At 34.8% G+C, this 24,945-nt stretch overlaps 2 protein-coding genes and 1 pseudogene across 2 annotated transcripts; 2 read left to right on the top strand and 1 right to left on the bottom strand.

The window, feature by feature from the left end:
- The first annotated feature begins 1,935 nt into the window (after positions 1-1,935).
- On the top strand, positions 1,936-5,715 carry LOC136817865 (uncharacterized; annotated as a pseudogene).
- A 3,258-nt stretch (positions 5,716-8,973) lies between these two features.
- Positions 8,974-10,170, bottom strand: LOC136817864 (ATP-dependent DNA helicase RecQ-like). Its single transcript, XM_067074198.1, has one exon. The coding sequence runs from the start codon at positions 10,168-10,170 to the stop codon at positions 8,974-8,976; it is 1,197 nt and encodes a 398-aa protein (XP_066930299.1).
- Positions 10,171-21,441: 11,271 nt separating this feature from the next.
- Positions 21,442-24,636, top strand: LOC136817942 (aromatic-L-amino-acid decarboxylase-like). Its single transcript, XM_067074289.1, has 3 exons — positions 21,442-21,522; positions 22,708-22,956; positions 23,276-24,636. The coding sequence occupies exons 1-3, from the start codon at positions 21,494-21,496 to the stop codon at positions 24,477-24,479; spliced, it is 1,482 nt and encodes a 493-aa protein (XP_066930390.1). The 5' UTR covers positions 21,442-21,493; the 3' UTR covers positions 24,480-24,636.
- The last annotated feature ends 309 nt before the right edge of the window (positions 24,637-24,945 follow it).

Here is a 24,945-nt window from a genome sequence, read left to right as displayed (position 1 = left end):
TCTCGAAGTCTTCGGATGTTCTTAGTTTTTTAGATTTGAAGCCTAAAAATGTACTTAAAATGTTCTTATTTCAGCATTTTTTGAGCATTTTGATGTAATTTCTTAAGAAAATGCATGTTTTTAAGTCTCCAAAGCCTTAGAATGTTATTAGAATGTTCTTAAATTTTTGGGCCTCGAAGCCCTATGTTCTTATATAGTTTGTTCTTATAAAAAAAACGTGTACTGTATCTAATATAAAAAATCTAAAATCTTTCAGAGTTTCGATTGTAAATTTTGTCTGGACTTTCTACCATCATTAGCATCGTATATAAAAAGTGTCACAGAGACAACAAAACCATCATAAGAAAGTACCGATCGCAATATCAAGGCATCAGCAATCGGTGATCGTGCATTAGGGTCTCTTTCAACGATCTTCTGATACAACGGTAACGGAATTTGACTGTCCGATAATACACCATCGCATTTACTTTGGCATAAGTCTTTGGTGTAATTCATAAGAAAACCACTTAAACCATGGTGTCTATACTTTGGGTTTACAATAATAGTTTCTTGGTAAAGGACTTTTTCCAGCTCATACTTGGAGAAGAAATTATGCCCTTGCCAAACTTCATAAAGATGTTGTATGTATTTTCGCAGATTGGGTTTTAAACTATAATCATTCATAAGGCGTCGATTATAATCAACAAATTCTTTATTGAACAGCTCTTCATCGACTAGATAATTCATGGAACAAGCAATCATTTTATCTCCATCATATACTACCACTGATACACCAAGATATTTCTCATCGTTCAAATTATCACTATTTACGATTTCTTCAGCAAAATCTGCCTCTTGAAAATTCGGTTGTCCTAAACCAGTTAATCCTAAACGTTTTACATAAGTTGGTATAAGAAATTCCTCATATAAATCTTGAACTTCTTTTATATGTGAAGAGTTTAATAACTCGACTTTAAGACCATTAAAATCTTTCAATGACATTCTAGAACCTTAAGACTTTCTCTTAAAAAATCCCAATGTAATCAACACCAAATTTTTTCTTTGCTAAAAAAGACATCACAAGATGCTGTTTGTATAACTTGCGTATTGCGTGAGAAAAATCTGCTCAAAAACCACACAGTAAAATAAACATGTTTTTAATTACCTCTCTTTCACAAACAGAGAATTCTATACATACATAGCATGAAGGCCACTTATGGGTTTTCGATAGACTGAATAGCGTTTGATAAGTGGCGGCCTGATGTACACGTTTTCCTATAAGAACAGCCTAAATTTTTGAAGCTTTGAGATGTTCTTAACTTTTTGAGTTTTAATCCTAAAAATGTTCTTGACATGTTAAGAACATGCATGTTCTTATTTTCGCCATTTTTCTACGACATTCGGTGTTCTAAAGCCTTAAATTTTTTAACTTGTTCTTAACATTTCGGCCATCGAAGCGTTCTGTTCTTTATATAGTTTAATGAATCTCGTAAAAAGACGTGTGATGGTAGACTTCATTTTTTTGGCTTAGTATGGAAATGCGGCAAATCAATACAACCAGATACTGTCTATTTGGAAGAAAAATTAACAGAAATCATGACCAAAGAACGACATTTTCGAAATCGGGAGACATCTTTGTTTGTTTGTTTGTATGAGTTCCAGTTTTTAGTGATTTTGTGTCTTTATGCAATTTTCGAAATTGCAAGAAATAAATTTCAAGATGGCAGATCCCTCACTGGAATTAGTTTGAATCTTAAACTCTACACAATTTAAAAATGTAACAAAAAAGGCTCACCCACTACCGAAGACCAAAGAAATTTTAGATCGACTACATGGTGCAAAGATCTTCTCGACTTATAGGCCTCTTTTCCTGGTTTTCAAATACTTATCAAAGAGAAAGACATGCCAAAAACGGCTTTCTGTACCCACAAGGGGCCTTTTTTAGCATATCCGGATGCAACCTCGCGAGCCAGGGCGAATCGTTGGCGGTCAGGCGGCAAAAGTGAGGGCGGGGATGGCCAGACGATTAGGCCCTGGTACAGGCCAGAAAAAATGTTCTGAATTCGTGAATTTTCTGATGGGCGAAATTTGGATGAGTTGAAGTTGATTCGTGATTGGAGAAACAACGAAACTCTCTGGAACGTACAGCGGTGCTCAGCAGTTGGTTGTTTGGGATAGGGTTTGACTTTCATGACGTTCATGTTATTCAATACTCAATCAAGTTTTTATGCAGATCCTGGCTTTTGAGTGCAAAAATAGCATTTGAAAGGTCAAAATTTAAATGGAAATGATGCAAGTAGGACGTAAGTTACAGGTATAATCTATTATTTTCTACTACAAATCATTTTTTTTCAAGATTTTTTTAGCCACAAATGTTTGCATTCAGTTCTCAAAACTTCAGCTGTAGAGTCCCAACCCCCTGTCCTTTTTTTAGATTTGAGCCAGAAATAGTTCTTATTTTGCAAATATCCATTTACACATCTATTGTCCAGTAAGTTATACAAAATGAAGGAACACATCAGTTGCCAGCTCAGTTTAAATTCAACTCTCTGTGTGTCAAGACAAGCAAGAAAAGAAAGAAGTTAATTCATTGTTTAAAAATTTTGAATAAGTACAGATCAAATAATTGAATATAAATATGTAGTTTTGAATTTATGTTTTTTGGATGGCATCTACTGTGGCTGTGAAAAAAGATACGCCAACCAAGACATATGCAAGAAGTGCAGATCCAAAAAGCAAAGATGGTTGTAGATTATGTGGAGAGACAAAGTCACGGTATCAAAAGATTTTTTCCAAAATAGGACAGCACGAAAAGAATCTAGAATTCAAAATTGAGCAATGTTGTGGTGTTGTTGTAAAAAGTGATGATGAATTACCTGACAAAATTTGTACTGTCTGTGAAACCTCTCTTGAAAGAGCCTTTATTTTCAGAACAAAATGCCAAAAAGTTAACGATCAAAATCTCACTTCAACTAAGAGGTGTCTCAAACCAACAGATATTGTGTCATCGCCGTCTAGGAGACCAGCACCTAATAAAAAGCTAAAGTTTGATGAAAAAAGTTCTGATACTGATGATAATTTTGTAAGCATTGAAAATGCTATCTCAACAAAATTAATAGAGCTAGATTCCATTGATCCATGTCGTATTGCATCGTTAATTGTTGGTTCATGTAAAAACACGTTTTTGCAAATTCAAAGACTGATTGTGCAATCTATTCAAACTAAGCTCAATCATTTATGTAAGCGTTCAGGAAATGGATCTTATCTCTACAACAAGGATTTTGATTCTATAGCTACAACACAAATGAATGTTATTTTTGAAGAATTTTTGAATAACTTTCCATTCCTTGTGAAAGTTTTAACAGCAATGTCATCTAGAAAGTATGAGATTACAGAGGATTTGAAGCCAAAATTTGCACTTATATACAGCATTCTTTTAAGTTCAAGATGGCATGAACTTAGCTATTTTAAGCGTATCACCACTGTCTTGTTGATTGAAGGAGGATGTAGTAAAAAAGTAAGTTTTTTATCCATGGGAAGTAATTTTGTGCTGAACTAAATTTTTGCATTTTAGATATCAAATTGACATCAAGTTAAAAAAATTCCAAAGAAATTTAAAAAAGATTTCCAACTAATATTTCTAGAGCTCTCACTGTATGAGGAGGAATTCAAAAATAAATTTCAGTAAAAGATGAATTCTTGCTATAAGATTACTTTTCACCTATGTACTTTGTATTTCAAGACTTTTTTTTCTGCTGTGAAATTTTATCATCAAAAATCTACTACCAGGGTGACTTTATGATTTTTTGGTGATCTTTTTTTATTTTCCTTTTTCTTTTACGTTCAACTCTTTTTAATGAAATTTTTTGTGATTTTTGGTTATTTTGGTAATTTTTTCAAGGGCTTGTCAGATTTTTTAGTACCTCACCCCTCGAAAGTGGATAGCATCTTCTGTAAACAGAAAAGGGAAAAATAGAAAGTCTCAGTGTTTTAAATTTGATTATTTTTAGCTCCAACAAAGACTGAACCGAATGGGGGTTTGTCTTTCCTACTCTACCAGAGACACTCTTTTAAATGCTATCGGTAGCCATTTTATGGATAAAGCTGTTGTACTACTGAAAAAAGGTGCAACCCTTCGGGGCACTGGTGATAACTGGGACCTTAAAATCAAAATGGACCATATGCGAAAAGCAATTCAAAATAAAGATTTGCACCTATTTGCCTCCAACCTAGTGGCAAACCGTTTGGACTTTAAAGACCTTCCAAACGCCAAACCTATTGGAAAGATAAGTGAATTGAAGACTTCTCAGCTACTTCCAAATGTAAATGAGTGGAAATCTTACGTCTCATCTGTAAAGGTGTTGATTGCTCGCATTTTGTTTGAATTTTTTCCTGAATTCAAAATTTTTTCATCTTTTTATCCTGATCACATTGAACATAAATTTTCTGATGTCATGAAATTTAAATCCGTAACAGCCACACTTCCTATAATTGATGCAGATGAGGCTAAATATCAAGACTGTGTCAAAATTTTACGTACATATGAGAAATGGATTTGGGAGTTGTATGACAAGGCTGGTTTAGCTCCTCCTGAAATCCCAGATCCAGATATTGTTGTTGATGTTGTTCCTGAGAGCAATCAGGCTGATCCTGGTCAACCCATGGCACAAGTAGTGTTTACCAGTAATGACCCCATGAAAGACAATAAGATTGTATTTGCAGGGGATCAGCTTTCCAGGATTCGTTTTTCTGGAGCGAAAGATCTCCTCCAAGGGTGTCACACACCCCAACAGATCGCCTGGAACATTGCTCACCTTTCAAGCCAGTTATGTGGCACACCAAAGCGTCTCTTTTACAATACTGTTTCAACTTATTGTACGTTCCAGAATCAGTAAATGAAAAAGGAACTCTTAAATTTTTTCGGGAAAAACTAAACCGCAAAAATGTCACTCCAAAGAAAGTTGTTGACAGCTACGAGGGATGTGAAGAATTCTTTATTAGTGTCGGAAAGGGTTATATTGTGGCTGCTGCTCTAAATTTATTTGGAATATCCAACATGAATGAGAAGCCAGCAGATTTTCCAGATGAAAAAGCATCAGATGATGTCAAAAAGGAATACTTTAATGGCTACTTAGAACAATTTGTCAGAAAGTTTGTTATACAGAGCGACTACGATAACAATAGTTCAGATGATTTCAAACAAAATTATGGATTAATGATTATTTTTTTAACAGTTTTGCTTTTACAGATGAAGGACACTGCTGCTGAAGCTGATGGTGATCGTAACCTCATAAATCAAAAAATTTTACTTGTTGTCTTCAAAGCTCTTAATAGTCGTAGTAAATATGCTGTTGAAATGTTCACCTCTATTGCACAAATAGAGTGCACACTAACCCCAAGGCTATCTCAAGAATTTAAGTGGGGCTTCTTCTTAAACTGGCGAGGGGGGAAAGGAAACAATATTGAGGATGATCTTGCACAAGAAATTTGCAATCGAATGAGTAAAAAAATAGTAAAACGCATGGGGGCAAATAAAAGCCTGAAGTCTATTGAAAAGATTTGCAAGGCAACAAACGGTATATAAAAGATATAGTGGAGAGTTTTGATCAAGAGATATCTGTTGAGCATGGTTCCTCTCATCATACCACGAGAGACTCATTAGAAGATGAAAAAGAAAATCATATCAGATATTTTGGAAATTTCACCTTTCACTTACACTGGACCAAGAGCTCATGAAAACTTTCCTGACATAAAAAGAGTACCCCAAAGATATTTAAATTATGTTGAATTTGCCAAGTGGGTTGAAGATAAAAAGAAAGAATGGTCATCTATTCCAGACATGTTAGCCAATTTTGAGGAGTAAGACTAGTATTATATAAAAATACAATAGTGTATTATATTGGAATTTTTTTTTAATTTCTATCTCTTTTCCTTAATGCTTCTAATTACTAAGTTAAAGAACTGAATGCAAACATTTGTTATTAATGGTTACTTTGATTAAAAATGGTCATTGTATAGATGTGGTACCTTAAGTGGATTAATTTTCGTGTGGACAAAATTTCGCGAATGGAAGATTGAAAATTTTCGCGTGGACTAAATTTTGCGATTTGGCCTGTTTTTTACCTAATTTCTTTCATTTACCTCTAGGGGTTGTGGCAAAAATTGCAATTCTAAAAATTTCGCGAAATTGGCCAAAATACGCGAAAATCGCTAAAATTAATCCACGCGAAAATTAATCCACTTAAGGTATTTTTCTCATAACATGTTGATTGTTAGAAAATTATTCAATTTGCTAGTCTTCAATAAAATTGGAACCTCAGGCTTTTTTGTTGTGTAGAGGGTTGAAAATCCACAAAATAATATGCAAATGCTTGACTTATGGGAACTATTTTATGTGGGAACTAGTATTTTGTGGTGATCAATTTGAGATTTTTTGTGGACCTTAATTTTGCAGATACTAGACTTTCTAGATAATTTGAGCCATTCTGTAAACAAATAGCTATTACATTTGTAATTTTTAAAATTTTTTACGAGAACTCAATTCAGTAGTTTGGGGTCAAATGCGCAAAAATTGCAAAATTGAGTTTCTGCAAAAAACTGGTTTCCATAAGGTAGTAGAAACACTAGTAACATTATGTATGTGAAAACTACTTTCCTTTCTCTAATTATTGCATGTGAATTTGTGGATTTTTCCTTCTGCAAATTTTGTGTCAATTGCACTGATTTTCAAAAATGTCCCTGCTTTATCCCAAAAAATAGGTTTGTGTGTAACTTTGAAAATAGTCAAAATAATTATTTTAATGTGACTATCTTTATTTGAATGTTTGTTAGATATTCATATATAAAAATTTAATTTAGATATGTATACCGTAAGGGAACTAATTTTCGTGGGAATTACTTTTTGCTTTTTTCCTGGTTTTTCGGCAAAATTGCGAAAATTTGAACCCGCAAAATAATTTTTGCCAATATTATTGAGAAATTTGAAAAATCCCTAGCAAAATGAAAGGAATCTGCCCGAAAAGGGCAAAACTAGGAAATGCTGCTAGAATTAAATTTTTATATATGGTAAGGTATATATTTTTTACTTGATTTTGCAAATTTCTGATTTTTGAAAGAATTTCAATCGTTTTGTACCGTTTACAAAAGCTACAAATTTATACTTTTTGTTTCTTCTAATTTCTGAAATTTTTTTCAGGGCTTTGATTTTGCGACATAGGACTAAAATCGTTTAAATCTGCTAAATTATTGTTTCAACTAATCAAAAGAATAAGTAAAATTATCATTTTCTAAATTATATATCAATTTCATAATAATCCATTTTAAAGAAAATTCTAACTCTAGTTTGATTTTCTTTTCATCTATTTTAAAATTTTCTTTTATTTATATTTGTATAATCATATGCCTGTTGTCATGTACAAGGTTCTCGATCCTAACAGGCGTTACGTGGAAGTCCACAAACTAAAAGTACATGAATTTTCTTTCATTTTGCACCTTTCTTTTTCCCTGTAAGAAAGGAATGAGCAAAATATTGGATTTAATTTTCAGCTTCAAATTTTATATTTTCTTGTTCACAGATTGGCAAAAATATACATTCATGCAAGATACTAATGTATATTTTGATCATCCCCATATCATTGGATTTTATTTACCTTTCTACCCTGGGTCTGGTTGACCATTTCCTGTCAAGGAAAAAGTAAAAGTTCAATTCTTTTAACAGTTTTTTATTTTACTTGAAATTCTCGTTTGCTTCCTGGTTTTTACCTGAACTGAGATAAAATTCACTTTGAAGGAAGAAAGAAATAAGAAAGCTAAGCCTGCATGACAGCAGAATTTTGTGAGATTGGCTGGAAAATAACATGAGGATTCTGTATATTTGAAGGACTATTGCTTTGGAAGGATAGTGCTACAGTACTTTTGGAGAAGATCTAACCATATTTTTTGAAGGGAATTATTATTGCCTTTGAAGAAAATTCTGTTGTCCTTTCAGGAAAATAGTAGCATACAGGAGACTAGCTGATTGAATCATGAAAAATAGAGTTGATGTAGTTTAAAATTTGAAAGGGAAAGGTGTATGGAATAATGTGAATTCCCAGATTGGAAGTAAGAATGATTAGATATGAGTAAAAATAGCAAGTTGATCTCTTTCTTTTCCCACCAAGAGATAACTTTTAGTAAAGTGACAAAGATCAAAAATAGAATGTGGAGGCTTGATATATGTTTTATACATATGTCTTGCTCATGCGTCTACTTTTGAAAAACTATAGTATGTGTTATGAATGTATGAAAAGTAATAGATAATAGATAATAGAGTGATTACATATTTTGTGTGTCAGAAATGTGTCTAAATAAAAGGAATCTTGAGGTTGGACATTTTGCCTGATGGAGAGCTAAGAAGCCTCAAACCCTTTTACTGAATTTTTTTAAATCTACAACGACTTAAAATTTCAAAAAATAAAACAATAATTTGTAGCCTTGGAAACTAAACTAACACTTTTCCTACTGTCATGTTTTCTATGAAACTTTCTTATCCCAACTCCTCATGAAGTATTAAAACTCAACAAGGAGAAATGATTAGAATGGTCATTTAAACAGACAAGTAGGATGCACTAAAACAATCCGAAAATTTTACTAGCCTTAAGAGGACAAAAGTTCTAGTTCTTTTAATTAATCACATAATACGCAAACGTACATTATAATGATAAAAGGTATAACTAGTAATACAAAGCAATGATCTCATGTAACTTTAAATTTACCAAAAGTTTTTGTTAGAATACACAAAATAATGTCAAATCTAAAAATGATAATTTTCTGAAAATTAGTTATATGATAATACAATTGGTGCATATTTGTCAATTATTAATAAAAGTTCTTTTCTACACTCTCTATGAAAGACATCAAAATTATATAACAAATCTAGCTCTTCTAAAATATCAGCAACATTTTGAACTATCATACTTGAAATATCAGACTTGCTTGATTCCTGGTCTGGCATTTTCATATCAAAGTAAAGTAAAAACCATTTTTGATTTCATTGTCAAATTTAGCAAAACATTTGTCAATCTCTTCTTTGAATACCTCAAGTGTTGACTCATCAGCAATTCTTTTTCTAATTTCCAACAATTCAAAATATGGGAAAGCTGTATCAGGATTACAGGTTGAACAGCATCTTTCTTGTTTTGGACTGTAAAAATCAAAATAGTTTGTTAACACTTTTCTTAGACAGCCTTCTGATAAACAATAATCTCTCATGGCCTTTTCAGTATGGGTATTGGTAGCAATATCTGAGTTGTTGTAGAAAAGTGTTGCCCATGAATCACATTTTGTTCGTCCAGCCCTCCCGATCTCTTGGGTGTATGCTTCCATTGAAGAGGGAGGTCCAATATGGATGACATGGGAAATATTTGGTGCATCTACTCCCATACCTAATGCAGTTGTTGCAAATAAGACCCTAGTTCTAGAGTCTATTTCTTTAATCTCTTCTAAGATATAATTTTTCTCGCATGGAGGTGATGGTGAATGGAATTGATTGAAAAGTCTTGTTTTGCAGGATATTTCACCGTTGACATACTGATTCTCAGCCAAAATTTTATCGAAAAGAGAATATGCTTTTCCACAAAAGTCAAGTTTCATGTATATTACTGTCATTGGGAAATTTTCCTTCAAAATCAACAAATTTCTTGCTATTGGCTCAAGAATTTCAGCAATACCAACAAAACCGTATAAGGAAGGTTTTCTCTGGACTATTGATAAAAATATGTTTGGACGGTTAGGACTGACACAAATGATTTTCAAATCTTTCATACAGAGTGTTTCAGAAAAATGTTTTGTTTGGGACTTTGTAGCAGTTGCAGTTACAGCAAGGAATTGTAACTCAGGTATAAATGATTTGAGAACTGCTAACTCGCTGAAATCTGTACGAAATTCATTTCCCCAAATTTCAACACAGTGAGCCTCATCAATGGCACATGCAACAACACGTTCTTTAAAGATTGAAGATTTTAGCAATTCTCTTCCTTCAGTACTTAGAAAAGCTTCTGGGTGTCCAAATAAAATGTCAATTTCACCTGATTTTATAATGTCTGGTATTTTTGACAACTGTTGCTTCTTCTTGTCCTTAGCCTTTCCATCTTTTTGTAAAAATAGTGATGGCAAAACATCATGGGGTTTGTCTATTAAAGAGTGTGGCAGCATCTCTGCCTTTATCCCTTTTGCTAAAAGCATGGAAACTTGGTCACGTATTATTGATGAAAGTGGACAAATTACTAAAACAATGTTTGACTTCTTATTCTTCTTTTGCGGTAGAATCCATGGAAGGAGATGGAAGATCAGAGATTTACCATATCCAGTTGGAAGAACAGCAATGACATCATGACCTTTCAATAAGTACTCAAAGCATTGGATCTGCTTGGGTTTTGAAACAAAACTGGAAAATGATGAACATTCTTGAGATGACAAAATTGAGCCCAGCTTTTTAAAAACAAAAATTGGTCCATTGGCATTATCCATAATAGTACTGTTACCTTGTTCAATATTCAATATTCAGCTCTCTGTCCTGTTTAACTAGCTACACACAAACACACCTCTTGTTGTTTTTTCCCATCTTCTTCTTTCTTTATAAATCTACAAACTATTTTTACTTCGCTAGCTTTTTTTCTATTTTTAATGTTCTTTTTCACCTAACTAATCTACTTTAAACAGGTATAGCAGGTATATGCTACAAATATCTAAGCTATAAATTATCTAAATTTTGTATATAAAAAATATAAACAGGAAAGCCTTCTTCTTTCGATAGATCCCTGATTGTAAATGGGTCAGTGGTGCAAGGCTGATTCTTCATTATTGTTTATTTTTTGACGAATCCGATCCGCTGACCTTTCACTGCAAAATCGAAAGTAGTTTTGAAATATGGCTAAAATCTGACTATTTCGCATCCCTTTATCCGACAATTTTCCCGCTAAAAATGCCGCGCTCTGATTGGTTAAAGAGCTGGCCTAGACCAGGGCCTAAGCGCCCATCTATAACGTCAAAAAGCTTATCGCCCTGGGTACGAGGTTGATCCGGATGCCTTTCGGGCTTCGCAATTCTCCTGCGTCCTTTGAGAGACTTTTTTGAATTTGAGCTATTTATTTTCCTACTCTTCTACCTCCTTCTCTACCTACTCCTCATCAACGAGATAATTCTATATCGTGCCCAGTGCCACTTGTACCACTTTTGGATTTTACTGATGAACGTGATACAATCGCTCTGAGAAATAGTGGCGCTATTTTTCTTTGATCTTTACAAAAAAGATAGCTTCACCTCACGGATGAATCAATGCAAGGCAAGGAAAAAGAGAAACTAATGAAACCGCCAATTCTGTGATACCCAGACTTCAGCAAACCTTTCATAATCATCTTAGATGATTCAAATTTTTCTATTGATCATGTCATAGGTAGCCCAATACGAGAACAATAGGTTTGTACCTGATAGGTATGGAATACGCACTTTTTAAGCTCCTGAGATTTAACTACCCTATCTCAGAAAAGAGAGCTCTGGTTCTAGTACACTCCATTTAAAGAAAACATTGTCTCATCTTTGGACGACATTTTACGGTTTACGGTATACACTGAACCATCAGCCTCTACGACATATGTTGCAGTCCACAGATACCACAGGAAGAAATAGCTGGTGGTCTCTGCTTTTACAACAATTAGCCTATTTCATAGGATTCCCCCCCCAAACTCGATCCAATATTTTTTTTACATTTTTTATATTGTCTTTAGGTGTTAAAAAAAGACTGGGACGATTTTTGTGTGGTAAAACGGACAAAAAAATGCCCGCGTGGTAATTAGCGGCTACGGGACCGAAAAGGAGTATAGGTAAATATGAGTTTGCCACAAAACATCTTTTTGGAAACCAGAACACAGTTGCAGATGCACAGATGCGTTGAACCGTTTAAACACCGAGCCTCCTGAGGACGATGATACGAGCTAATACACAAAGACTTGGTCAATATTGAAATGTCACAACCAGCGAGTCTTGTTATCATTCCGAGCGAGCAGATCTCAATAGAACAGAGCAAAGACCAAAATATTGCATACATAAAAAATGAACCCCAGAGAAATCAAAAGTCACCCCTCCATGAAACATTTGTCATTGACCCTGTTAACACTGAAAACAAACGGCAAGTTTATATACCAGGGTATAAACGACATACCATTATCAAAGACTTCCACGAACCGAATCATTGTGCACACTATAAATGCAGCTCTCAACAAGATAATGGCACCGCATTATTGTCTTTTATCAACAAGTGTTAGACGTGTAACAAACACAAAGAGAGGGTCACGAAAACCCCTGAAAACAAACGGCAAGTTTATATACCGGGTATAAACAACTTTTCCATTTGACTCTTCCTATATAGTCTATTTGTTTTTACACACTTCCCTTCTATGGTGACCCCATTTTCCAGGCAATACGAAACAAATCTTTTTTGGACTAAAGGGTGGCTATAGGAGATTCCTCCACCAATCTTTAGACTGGGTACATTTCCCGATTTTTCGTACCATAACCAAATTGGAAATATGTCTAATGTTTTCCCAGTCTGTCTGTCTATCGTTTCTGTTTTACGGCTAGCATAGTGAACTTCTTGATCTTTTGGATCAGAGAATTTCAAATTAAGGTTTACACCTTTTTTTCCGATTTTTAGTCAAAAAAAAATTTTTCAGTCAAAGTGGAAGAAAAGACACTGGATTTCAATTTGGTAAAATCGCGATCTTAAAATCTTTTTTTGATCCAGAGTTATAACCATTTAAATTTCAAAACAAAGTTCGTCTTATGAAGGATTATTTACTCAAATAATTGTCTCTTTCGGAAACAACAAAGACAAAAGAGAGAATTCAGCTGATGTTTATTCTCACCTCTATTGAATAGTAATATTTTTGACACATTTCATTGATTACTCGAATAAACAGCAATTATCTCGTTAAAAATTTCAAATTGATGTAGAAAAAAACGAAATTTTACCACACCATACTACTTTTAACGAAGTTAAAGTCACCCATAGCATTTAGGTATCGACTTCATTCTTTTTTTATGAGATTCCCAAAAGATCAAACTTAAAAAGTGTCTTAGGATTTTATTTCTAACCGAGTTGTTTTTCCTCAATTTACAGATAACTGAAAAAATCACATTAAATTTACTTTTTTATCGATATTTTTACAGAATTTAGGATTTAAAGAGTTAAAGTCAATTCCAAACAAAATCCCAAGACACTTTTTTAGTTCAAACTATTGGGAACATAGTATCGAAATTATTTTTTCAAAATTCAAAAGCTATGGGTGACTTTAACTTCTTTAAAGTAGGTAAGGTTAAAATTCTTAAGATTTTAATTATATCCTGCCCAGTTTTTTAAATTCAGCTAAAACTTTTACCATAAGAAAGAGAATATTATTGGCTTTCAGAAAATATATATAAAAATTTGTTGTTCTAAAGATATGGTCAATTAAAGAGAATGTGTCAAGAAAGGTGAACACATACCTTTAACCGTAATTTTGATTTAGTTACGATTTGATACACACCCTTCTCACAGCCCCACTGGAAAAATTGGTAAAAATATCGTCCCGGTGGAAAACTATACTCCAATTTTTATCCCCACTGAAAACAAGAGCCGCAAAGATGCGGATAAATATTTCCTTTAAAGTAACTTTTGGAGTTTTTTGAAATAATGTACGTGCTAAAAAGTAAAAATCTTTCAAAACGGGAAACAATTTCATATTTTCCGACAGAATGCAAAAAAAAAAAATAAATCCCATTTTTATATACTGGGAAACATTTCATAATCTGAAAGAATGTCGATAGGAAAAAATTCCCCTAACAGAAGCCATTTTATGATTTCCAAAAGCATGCCGTAAGAGCAAAAAATGTCACATAGAAAACTTGGAAAACAATCAAAATTTCCGAAAAAATGTCAGAAAATAAAATAAATTGTCATGCAAGGAAATCACTTGAGTTTTCTTCATTTTTTAAATGCATGTGAAAGAAAATGTCAAGTTCACGACAAAAGTTTTCCACGTTTTGAATGCACGTGTAAGAAAATCTCCAAATTTATCACAAAAGTTTTCACGTTTTAAATGTACATACCGTCAACTGCTTTAACTTGGGACGATTGGTCGAAACATGGGACTGTTAGATATCTGGTCTGTATTTTCACTAACTTGTTAAATCTCTTTGACAACAAATTTGTTTTGATAACTCGACCAAGTTTATCAATCATACTTCCTTTCATAACATGTCACGATAACTTTCACTGATAGCGCTGATTGGAGAATTAGAGAACGCCCGCTGCCTAACCGCCTATCACCCGATGGGATTAACAAATAACGCGTGTGTAACTTGCCGCGCGAGTGACGTCAAACGCTCCATCGTTTTGCCATTTTTTAATACGCCGTTCATTAACTCAAATCAAATGACTTTGGAGGTTCGGTGAAAAATTATGGCCAAATTGCTGTCCCATGTTTTGTCAGATAGTCCCAAGTTGGAGCAGTTGACGGTAAGAAAATCTCCAAATTCACGACAAAAGTTTCCACGTTTAAAACACAAGTTGCAAAAGATCTCTAAATTCACAACTAAAGTTTTCCATGTTTTAAAATGCACGGCGGGGAAGAAAATCTCCAAGTTCAAGAAAAGTTTTAATTGTACATGTGAGGTGATTTCAAATTATTTACATCCATATTACTTCCATATTAAATGCAATAAACCTTTTAAGAAGTATAACATAACATTCTTTATATTGGGGCCGTGGTGTTCCGGACCCGGTTATCAGCTTTAAAATTTGAAATTTATAACCGCAACGAGTTTTCACTAAACTGTCACTAAACTAACCCCAGCAGTTAATTTATTGTTGTAGATAAAAATACCAAGGGAAATTCAATTATTAACCAGTCAATTTTGCTCCATGTTTAAATCCTTGCCTTCGTACGATTTATGTAAATATACAAACAAAATTGAAGTTAGTTTGTTGTGAAAGTTGATAAAATGTCCTGTTTTTCCAAAAGACCAAGCTAGCTAGGTATTGTATCATCTCTCATTCCAGCCAAACCAACAAAATGTAAACGAAACATCAAATCCAGAAAGGAATATTAAGAAAAGTTCACTATCGACCATTCCTTGTGACAATCGTACAAAAATCATGATCCAATTCAACTCATCAAAGCATATGAACCAAAGCAAAGAAAAGTAGCGAAAGAGCAAAAGTTGTTGTCTATTTTCTGCCATCTTTGTTTTGACAAAGCAGTCTGGTCCGATCAACAATACGCTTCTGAAACGGCCGACGTTGCCCGATCGACAAGGAGAATAGAGCGCCGTACGGATATTTACCAGAGACGTTTCTCGAAGAAATGACGTCTTCCGCCTCGAAAAAAAGAACATCCTACTGTTTTTACCGCCGGAGCTTGATTTAAAAAGAAACTCATGTACAAACTCACGAAATTGACCAAAACCGAGCGTTAGACTTGGAGAAGGAGAAGAAGGAGAAGAAAAATTACCGTTTTAACAAATATTTCCTTCTGGAAAGGAAATATTTAATAATCAAATAAACCATAATCTTCACTGCAAAATATTTACTATTTTTCCCATCTCCACTGAATTTTCTTACTTAAAAAAAAAGTTGAAATCCTCAGCCATAAAAATATTGGAATATCAACCCCCATCGAGTTTTAGTTCGTTATTTTTATCCCCACTTGTTGAAAAAATTCTACCGAGTCTGTGAGAAAAGGTTGCAAGAAAAGTGATACAGGAATCATTTTATCCTCCTAGTATACCCCTAGTGTATTTACACGAGAGATCTTGGACTCACATTTAGAGATTCTACTCTAAACTCAATGGTTCTGACCATTTCTATTGAAGACGCTTTTGTCTTTGATTAGGTCGCGTTAGAAAAAGTTCAAAAAAAGACGGCTCGTCCTATGAATTGGCTGGTTTCTATATGCTATGATCGCAAAAACAGATTTACGTTTTTTGATTTACGTATCTTCGGCAAAGTTATCTGATCAACACCAACAATAGCCAGATATCCTTAAAACAACTGGTAGTGTTCAAGTGTGCACTGGACATGAAGAAAGCAATACAGAACTGTTGATGAAGGCCAAAATCCACTTTTCCAAAATAAAAAAGTTTAACAAATGAACCCGAAACTAGCGAAACCAATCCAAAGAAAAAATATACGACAAAATCAATGGTAAAGATCATTGATGGAAATAGTTCAAAACAAATGCTCAAATACTACCGCACTATCCAAGCCTAGTGTAAAAACTACCACTTAGTACACATCCATCAACCCAATTACACATAGATAATAAATAAATAACCATTTCCGTCCAACATACACATCATAAAACACAAATCCAATAAAATGACAAATTCGGTACATAAGTAGCTCAGTGTCTGTAAAGTTTCGGCTGTGAAGGCTGTGAAACGCCAGTTCACGCAATCAACCTACTCTTCCATCAAGAAGATGAGACAGACGGAGTGATACTAATAGATGCAGCGAATGCTTTCAGCAGCATTACTAGAAGATCACTGCTCCACAACATCAAAATATTGTGTCCAGTTATGGCTCAATATTACCAATTACCACCGTCCATCAAGACTCTTCTTCATGGGAGGAAAGGAGATTGCATCGCAAGAAGGTACCACACAAGACGACCCAACAGCAGTGCCATCATATTCAATTTGATTGATGCTGCTTGAGATCCTACTTGATGACACAAGGCGTTAAAAAAACTGCATATACTGACGACCTCGCTGGTACTCTGGGAAGCTTCAAGCCCTGCAAGTGGTGGCATGACGTCAATGACTTAGGACATCTCCTAGGTTACAACCCAAAAGCTTCCTGAAAAATGGCAAGCTGAAGAACCGCACCTCACCTATTGTACTTTCGTTGGTGGGTATGTTAGCAAGTTCACCTACTACTTACGTATAACACCCGGAATTGAGGAATACCTGAAGTCCCTCGATGAAGTTAATGACAAACATTTTATTCCTTCAACCGAAAACCATCACTGCAGCGCCAAAGAAAGCATACTCCTGCCACTACTGGTGCGAATGTGAGGTTTAACCACACCCAGGCGAAGGAAGAATTCCAAAACTCCAGAGAACTAACAATGAAGTTCTCCCAAGACATCACGAACAGAAGCTAGTGTACGACGTTGACAACAGTGCAGCAAATTTTGAGGTCAAGAGAAGACGGAAAGAAGAAAGAACAACGCATCCTCGAAAATCTCCGCAGAGAAATGACACCTCAAGAGCTGAAAGCAAACGATCTTGCTCAAGCAAAAGGTGCATCCATGAACATATAAACGACTGGACATCCATCTCCTTTGTCTTTTTGTAGAAAGAGCTGCTAGCTTCGTTGCCGCCTCGTTAAAAGCATAAAATGAAACAATAGATTTTGATGATATGCCACTTGGGAGTACCTTGCTAGCAACGTCAAAACTTCGACAAAAGTCTCTGTTGCGCTACTCTTCTCAAGTATTTTATCTATTTCATAACAAAGATAACAGAGGCAAAGACATCGTCAGCTTGTCAAAACTCCGACTAATATTTCTAAATTTTGACTTAAAAGTGTCTAATAATTTTAGAGAGTGTCGCATTCTAATTTCGATATTCTTATAACACAGGCTCTAAACTTTGGCAAGCTATTTTTTCAAGTCATAAAAAAAATTATTGGATTGACAAAAGGGATTCAAAAGTATACACGCAGTTGAAATTCTGCATTTTAGAGTTGAAAATGTTGATAAAGTATGTTACAAACTTGTGAAAAAATTAGAAATTAATCTTTTTGTACATTAGGAGTAATGTTCAAGCTGCCCTATCAATCCTTTTACCTAAATGATTCAAAGAAATAAAATTATGACGGAATATTGTCGGATTTTTCATACCAATTTTGAAATACAGGCGGCAACGAAGCTCGCTTCAAAGAGACAATAAAAGATAGATGTCCAGTCGTTTATATGTTCATGGTGCATCCAATTGGTTGACCACTGTACCCCCGAAATCTGAAAATTTCAACATATCGAACAGAGAGTTCTTCGACGCAATTGCCGTCCGATACAGATGAAACATGAAGCACCTACCATCGACGTGTGCGTATGGCAAGCCGTTCTTTGTTGATCATGCACACTCCTGCCCTAAAGGAGGGTTCATCTTCCAGTGGCACAACACTTTGAGGGGTACAATTGCTCAGATGTTGAATCAAGTGACACATGATGTCGCCATCGAACGAATGTTGGAGCCGATCACTGGCGAACGTCTAGAAACAAAAGTGCGATCACGACTGACAACGCAAGAGCTGACATCAGTGCTGGAGGCTTTTAGGCTCGTGGACAACGAGCATTTTTTTATGTTAAGGTATTCAAAGCCTATGCTTTGAGATGTACAGCCCAAAGTCTTAAAAGTGCTTTTGTGTCAAATGAACGTATCATTAAAGTTGATCATGGATCATTCACTTGGTTGATATTTTCAATGAATGGTGGAATGGGTGTAGAGGCTGAGCACTTCTTTTAAGCGTTAGCTAATCTACTATCCAATAAGACTGGTGCTTACATCTCTGGCACTATGAACTGGATTCGAACAAAAAAACTTTAAAAGTAATTCGTGTCGGCGAATATTTACAGATCAAAGGACAAATATACTAATGCTTTTTGCCGGGGCGATTTGCTATATCCTATAAAAAGCAAATCGTCACGGGGACGAGGTTGGCTAGTTCAAAAAGATTTTACAATATACAATACAAAATACAAATATAGTTCTTAGTCAAACATGACCATGGGGGCGAGCAAAATTATGCAAGAATTATGAGAAGCACTAAAATCTATCAAAAGCTTCTTCCATAAATGTTAAGACTGTCATGACCATTTCGAAATGACCAACTTTAACAATAGCTTTTGTTTTGATGCCGCAAAGACAGATTTTCAGTTGTTTTTACCTTCAAATGTTCTTCGTTAGTCATATTTGGAAATAGATTTACTATTATGCAAATGAGGTGCATTGTTCCTTGTTTGCTAGAAACTTTTGATTTTCTATATTGAAGTTTGTATTTAAAAGGTAGTTCGAACTCACTAGCAAGCATCGTATTTTGTAAGTAATTTTTACTATTTTTCTTTAATCGTGAGGATATATTAAAAGGGAATTAAACTGTTAATTATAAACTCCGGTTAAGGAGTTTCTTAAAATCAGTGTTTTTTCATTTGTAATTGTGCGTAAATCAGATTAATCGCGATAGTCGGGTTCGATTTCCTGATCTTTCCGGTTTGATTTCCCGATTTGGTTTGCGTTTGCGCTTGCGCTCACACCATACAGGGTGTCCCGAAAAAAAGCATCGAGTCGTACCACTTCCATAGAAAGAAAGTTCTTGTGTGTTGTTTCACTTTCACTATTCTACCTACTAGGCTCGCACCTGCTAGGATATACTCTTTTAAATTTATTATGTTAGATATATTAAGAAAGACTGACCACGATAAGGATGTTTGCACAATTACCAGAGTTTGCAGCCGTCATTACGCCTGTTTTATTATCGAATCGCATGGGAGGTTTTTTTGGTAATTTTTTAACTAAAAGATATTTCAATAATTTGACTTGCAACAGTATGTCTTAGCATTATTTTGCGACATTTTTCGAAAATTTTTATGTTACTTTTTGGAATTATATTTGAATATGTTTGGGATTCTGTAAATTGTAACACTTCTTGGAAATTTTTGATACTACACGTCTCGACGGATTAGCATACTACTTCTTTCTTTTAAGAACAATTTTGTAAAAACACGAGTCTGAAATTTTTCCGCAACCTAAGAACAAATTAAGAACAATCGGAGCCTCAGATTTCAGAAATTACTAAGAAACTACTGGATTTTAACAGATTTTAAGTAAAGAAACTAAGCGTATTAAGAACATTTTAAGAACATATAAACCTGGAAATTTCAAAAAATTAAAAACAGCTGATTCAAAATTTACTGGTTGTTATAAAAAAGCGTCCCAGCCGGCACACAACATTGTTTCAACGTCCATTTAACGTTATATGGACGTTGTGAACGTTAAACGTTGAAACAACGTTGTGTGCCAGCTGGATAGTCTTGGCGTAGTAGTCTTGGAAACATACGAGCACGTTTTGGGATATTTTCACAACACATGGTAATGCAAATATGTTTATGGATGATTTTAAAAATATATTCTTTGCTTTTTTATTTTATTTTATTTTTATTTATCTTAAATTATATAATTTTTTCAAGATTAGCAGTTTCTTCATTTAATAGTGGAGTCTCTATAACTGGAACATGCACAGGGATGACAAAATTGTTCGAAACACCTGATTTCTTAGGGAATTGGACAAAAATACTTATATTAAGATGAAAATAAGTACTAAGTCTTCAAAAATTTTGGATGTTTTAATAAAACATGTGTGTTTCTTTAATGGAATTCGTTAGTTTTAGTACAAGATCTTCTCACATACTTTTGTTCTTTGATAAATATCCGTTTGCTTTTACAATGTATACAGGCTTTTTTATAAGAATGGTGTTTTCCCATTTCATCATATAAAAATATTCTTAACTTTTTGGGGAAAACCATCTTATAACATTGTTACTGTAATCTAAGATTAGGTTTAGAATCTAACCTAAATTTAACATGTAATACATGGCATTTGATTGCATTTTTGTAAAGGTATTGAGCCTTGGGGGGGGGTGATTGGCAATTTACAATTATAGGTGCTCTAAAAATGGCGTTCTTAGGTTTAGTTGCCGAATTTCATGATGGTGATATTTTCAACTTAATTTTTTGGCCATTTTCATCATGAATATTTTTATAAAGTAAATTTTCATAAAAAAAGTGTGTAATCATAATGTGGTAATGATGAACCAATTTGGTCAATTTTCCTCGTGGACAGTGGTGGTGAGAGAAAACCAGATGTGATAGTGTGATGAGAGGCTATGCTCGAATCGAGACTCCTGGATGCAAATGAAGGTGCTTATTTTCCATCCAGAACGCATGCGCGTGTTTTTTTACACAAACACTTGATTGAAACTAAAATCTATTGCTAGATTTCAAAAAATGCAGCCCTCAAAAACAAATGAACCGCTAGATACAATCCGTCGATTTCGGCGCGTTCTAGGCGCGTTCTGGGTGGAAAATAAATGGCTTCACTTTTTCTTGCCTTGGAAAGGTTAGAGATTCTACTCTAGCCCTTTGGGATTTAAACTCAATGGGGTGTCATATGAAGCTCTACCGTATCTATTTGGACTAAAAGATATTTCGAAAAAAAAATTTTTAAACCCTCTTCATTAAATTTAAGATTGTCTCCCGAAGCCTCACATCAGTAAAAGAAGTTCTTCTTGTGCGAATGTTTTACCATGGTAACATATCAAGGTTTCCAAGCAGGATTTATAGATCTTTTGATTCAAAGATTTAATTTCGTACTTTTTTTATTTAGATCAATTCAGAACTAAAATTTGTTTATATTGCCAACTGAAAAGAATCAAATACAATGTCAAATATCAACAATGAAGATGAGAGGTAATTAATTCTAATTGAATTTTTCACTGTTCCTTATCATTTAAGATAGACTACTAAACAAGGCTGGTGTACCGTGGCTGATATGGGCAACCCTGTCCCTATCTTGATGCTTGCTTGATGAGCGGTCAAAGTTAGGCGGCCGCCCATAATCTATATTTTTAGGCGGTCGCCTATCTCATTGTTTCTGGTCTGTATTTTTATCGTCTTAACTTAGGCGGCCACCTATCATAAGTCAGGCGGCCGCCTCTCTTAAGTCAGGTGGCCGCCTATCTTTGGCTTGAAATTTTTTTAATTCTTGCACGTTCTCGAAAAAACCAAAACAAACATGGCGTCGACAAGAGATTGATGACATTGCAAATCTCAAGGTGGTCAAGGTCTTCAAGTTTGAATAATATTTAACCAAATCCAAAGTAGATGAATTTTTTGTTCTGCTCACCTCTAATACTGTATCCATGGTAAAAATGATATTTATTTAAAATTTTATTGCACAGCAGCCAAAAAGTTAACCAAGCCAAACCAGTCTAAAAGTCAATAGAGGCGGCCATCTAAGTCAAAATAGTTGAGTTGAGACGATAATCTGCGAACCAGATATTTCGAAGATAGGCGGCCGTCTAACTTTGACCGCCCACCTAAGACAGGGACAGGGTTGCCCATGTCAGCCACGGTACTTGTGAGAAGTTTCCAGGGACTTACAACCATTAAAATCTATTGTATGAATATATACAGCTTTTTCTAAAACACCCCTGTATCAACGATCCCTTGAAGTTTCTCTGGCTTTAATCTTCCGGAGGGGTTTTAGGACATTATTTTAGCATAGCAACGATTGTAGAACCTTTTATTTACGATTTTGCATTATTGTCCATAACCGCCTGATGGTACAAAAGATTTATGAAATTTATCACCTAGTATACTTTTGTCAGACTTTTTGTTTGCGATTTCCTTCATATTCTAGGAAAGTTTCCTGAATGGGCTTTTTATTCCAGAAAAAAAATTGTACCCCCTATGTCGAGGAGGTCTATTTTAGAAAAGGTGACCCCCTGGATTTTTACACTCGAAAAGCCAGACCAACCTGAATTTTTTATTTTTCGTCACACCTCCTCAACATAGGAGGTACAGACTATTTCTGAAATACAGTAGTAACCTTTGAAAATATAACTTGACCAAAATCGTATGATTTTATTTTAGAACTCAACCAACCATAAATACCAATGATGATTTTCGAAAATTTGGAAAAAAGATGGTTGATCTTATTGCAGATTACCATGAAAACGTTCCAAACATGCCGGTACTACCGGATGTGAAACCCGGATATCTTGCAAAATTACTGCCGGATGAGGCGCCAAAGGAACCAGAACCTTGGGAAAGCATTTGTGAAGATTTTAAGAAAGCCATTGTTCCGGGTATCACGCCCTGGAATTCACCGAACTTTCATGCGTAAGTTGATTGCTTAAGACTTCCAGATTCGAGAATTTTGATCAATTTCGACCGGGTTAGCATAACTCTGGTACAAAAATATTAATTAAAATTTAATATTTTGACAATACAATTATTTCGAACTTAGATAAAAAATATGTTAATTAAATAAAAAACAAAAAAAATTTGCAGCTTTTTCTATGTTTACTTTTTGAGATATTTAGGTTTTCAATTTCGACATGGTATTTCTGGACCACCCGGTATATTTCATTTCAACAAATTATCAGAGGATTAATATTTAACAGAGTATTTAAAAACAAATATTTCCCTATCATTTTAGTTACTTCCCAACAGCAAACAGTTATGCAGCTGTAATGGGTGGGATGTTGGCTGATACAATTGGATGTGTTGGTTTTACGTGGATAGCTTCTCCCGCTTGCACTGAACTCGAAATGCTAACTATGGATTGGCTTGCAAAGATGTTTGATTTGCCTGATGTATTTCAACACGCGGCCGAAGGACATGGTGGTGGGGTTATTCAAGGATCCGCAAGTGAGTCAACATTGGTTGCAATATTAGCAGCAAAACATCGCAAGTTGAGTCAATATGGTCACGACGAAGATTTCGGATCTAAACTAATAGCGTACACCTCAAAACAATCTCATTCGTCAGTTGAAAAAGATGTGCGATTAGCTGGAACAAAATTAAGATTACTTGAAACAGATGAGAGATTTAGGCTGCGAGGGGATGAGCTGAAAAGAGCAATCGAGGAAGATAAAGCTAAGGGTTTGATTCCTTTCTTCGTGTGTGCGTCCGCCGGTACAACCAACGTTTGCGCGTTTGACGCACTCGATGAGATAAGTGCTGTTTCAGGGGAGGAAGGACTGTGGATGCATGTTGACGCTGCATATGCAGGAGCGGCGATGATTTGTCCGGAGTATCGATATCTTATGAAGGGAATTGAAAATACCGATTCTCTTGTTGTTAGCTGTAATAAGTGGCTGATGGTGAATTTCCCATGTGCCGCCATGTTTGTTCGGGATTCACTGGATTTGATTAATCTGTTTGATATCAATCCACTGTATTTGAAACATGATTATGAACAGGAAATCCCTGACTTCAGGCACTGGCAAATCCCTCTTGGACGACGTTTTCGATCTTTAAAACTTTGGATGGTGCTTAAATCGTATGGAGTCAAAGGTCTTCAAGAAAATATACGACGTCAAATTCAACAAGCTCAATTATTTGAAGGAATGATACGTGATGATGTAAGGTTTGAAGTGGTCAATGATGTGTTGATGGGTCTCGTTTGTTTCAGATTAATTGGTGATAACACACTAAATGACAAGTTGAATAGGCGAGTCAACGAGGCTCGTAAAATACACATGACACCTGCATATGTTAATGATCAGTTTGTTTTACGTTTCGTAATAGCGTCTCGATTAACCGAAAATAAGGATGTCAAATTTGCATGGGATGAAATAAAAAATCATGCAGATATACTTTTAAAGAATGAACATAATAAGCAAAGAATCAATGAATGATAATCACAGACGCAAAACAAACTCAAGGAGATGAAACTCATGGATAAAATATAAAGTTTTAAATTTATTAAACATTAGAAAATCAAACCATTTCAAGTACATCCCTGTGTCACAGATTTGCTGGGACCCCAGCCCCACTGAAAAATTTGGCAAAAATTGCGTCCCTGGTAAAAAAAATCAACCCCATTCGAAATTAAATGTTTGAAAATTGCACTCCAAAGCTATCCCCACTGGTTATTTTAACCTTTGAACAATAGAACTTCTATCCGCATTGGGATTTCAATAGGAATTTTTATCCCCACTGAAGAAAAAAGTTCCACTGGGGCTGTGAGACAGGGGTGTTCAAGTTGACAGAAATTTAGACTAGGTCACTGATAAAAGCTTGTTTTAAAACGTGTTAAACTTAGCATACTCTACTTTCTAAACTCAATCGTCTCATGTTTGAATGACAGAGCTCGGTAAAATT

Source organism: Clytia hemisphaerica, unplaced genomic scaffold (assembly GCF_902728285.1).
Source record: "Clytia hemisphaerica strain Z4C2 unplaced genomic scaffold, Clytia hemisphaerica genome assembly, whole genome shotgun sequence".
In the NCBI taxonomy this organism is placed as follows: Eukaryota; Metazoa; Cnidaria; class Hydrozoa; order Leptothecata; family Clytiidae; genus Clytia; species Clytia hemisphaerica.
The sequence above is the reverse complement of the archived record's forward strand: the minus strand, read 5'-3'. Positions and strand labels throughout refer to the sequence as shown.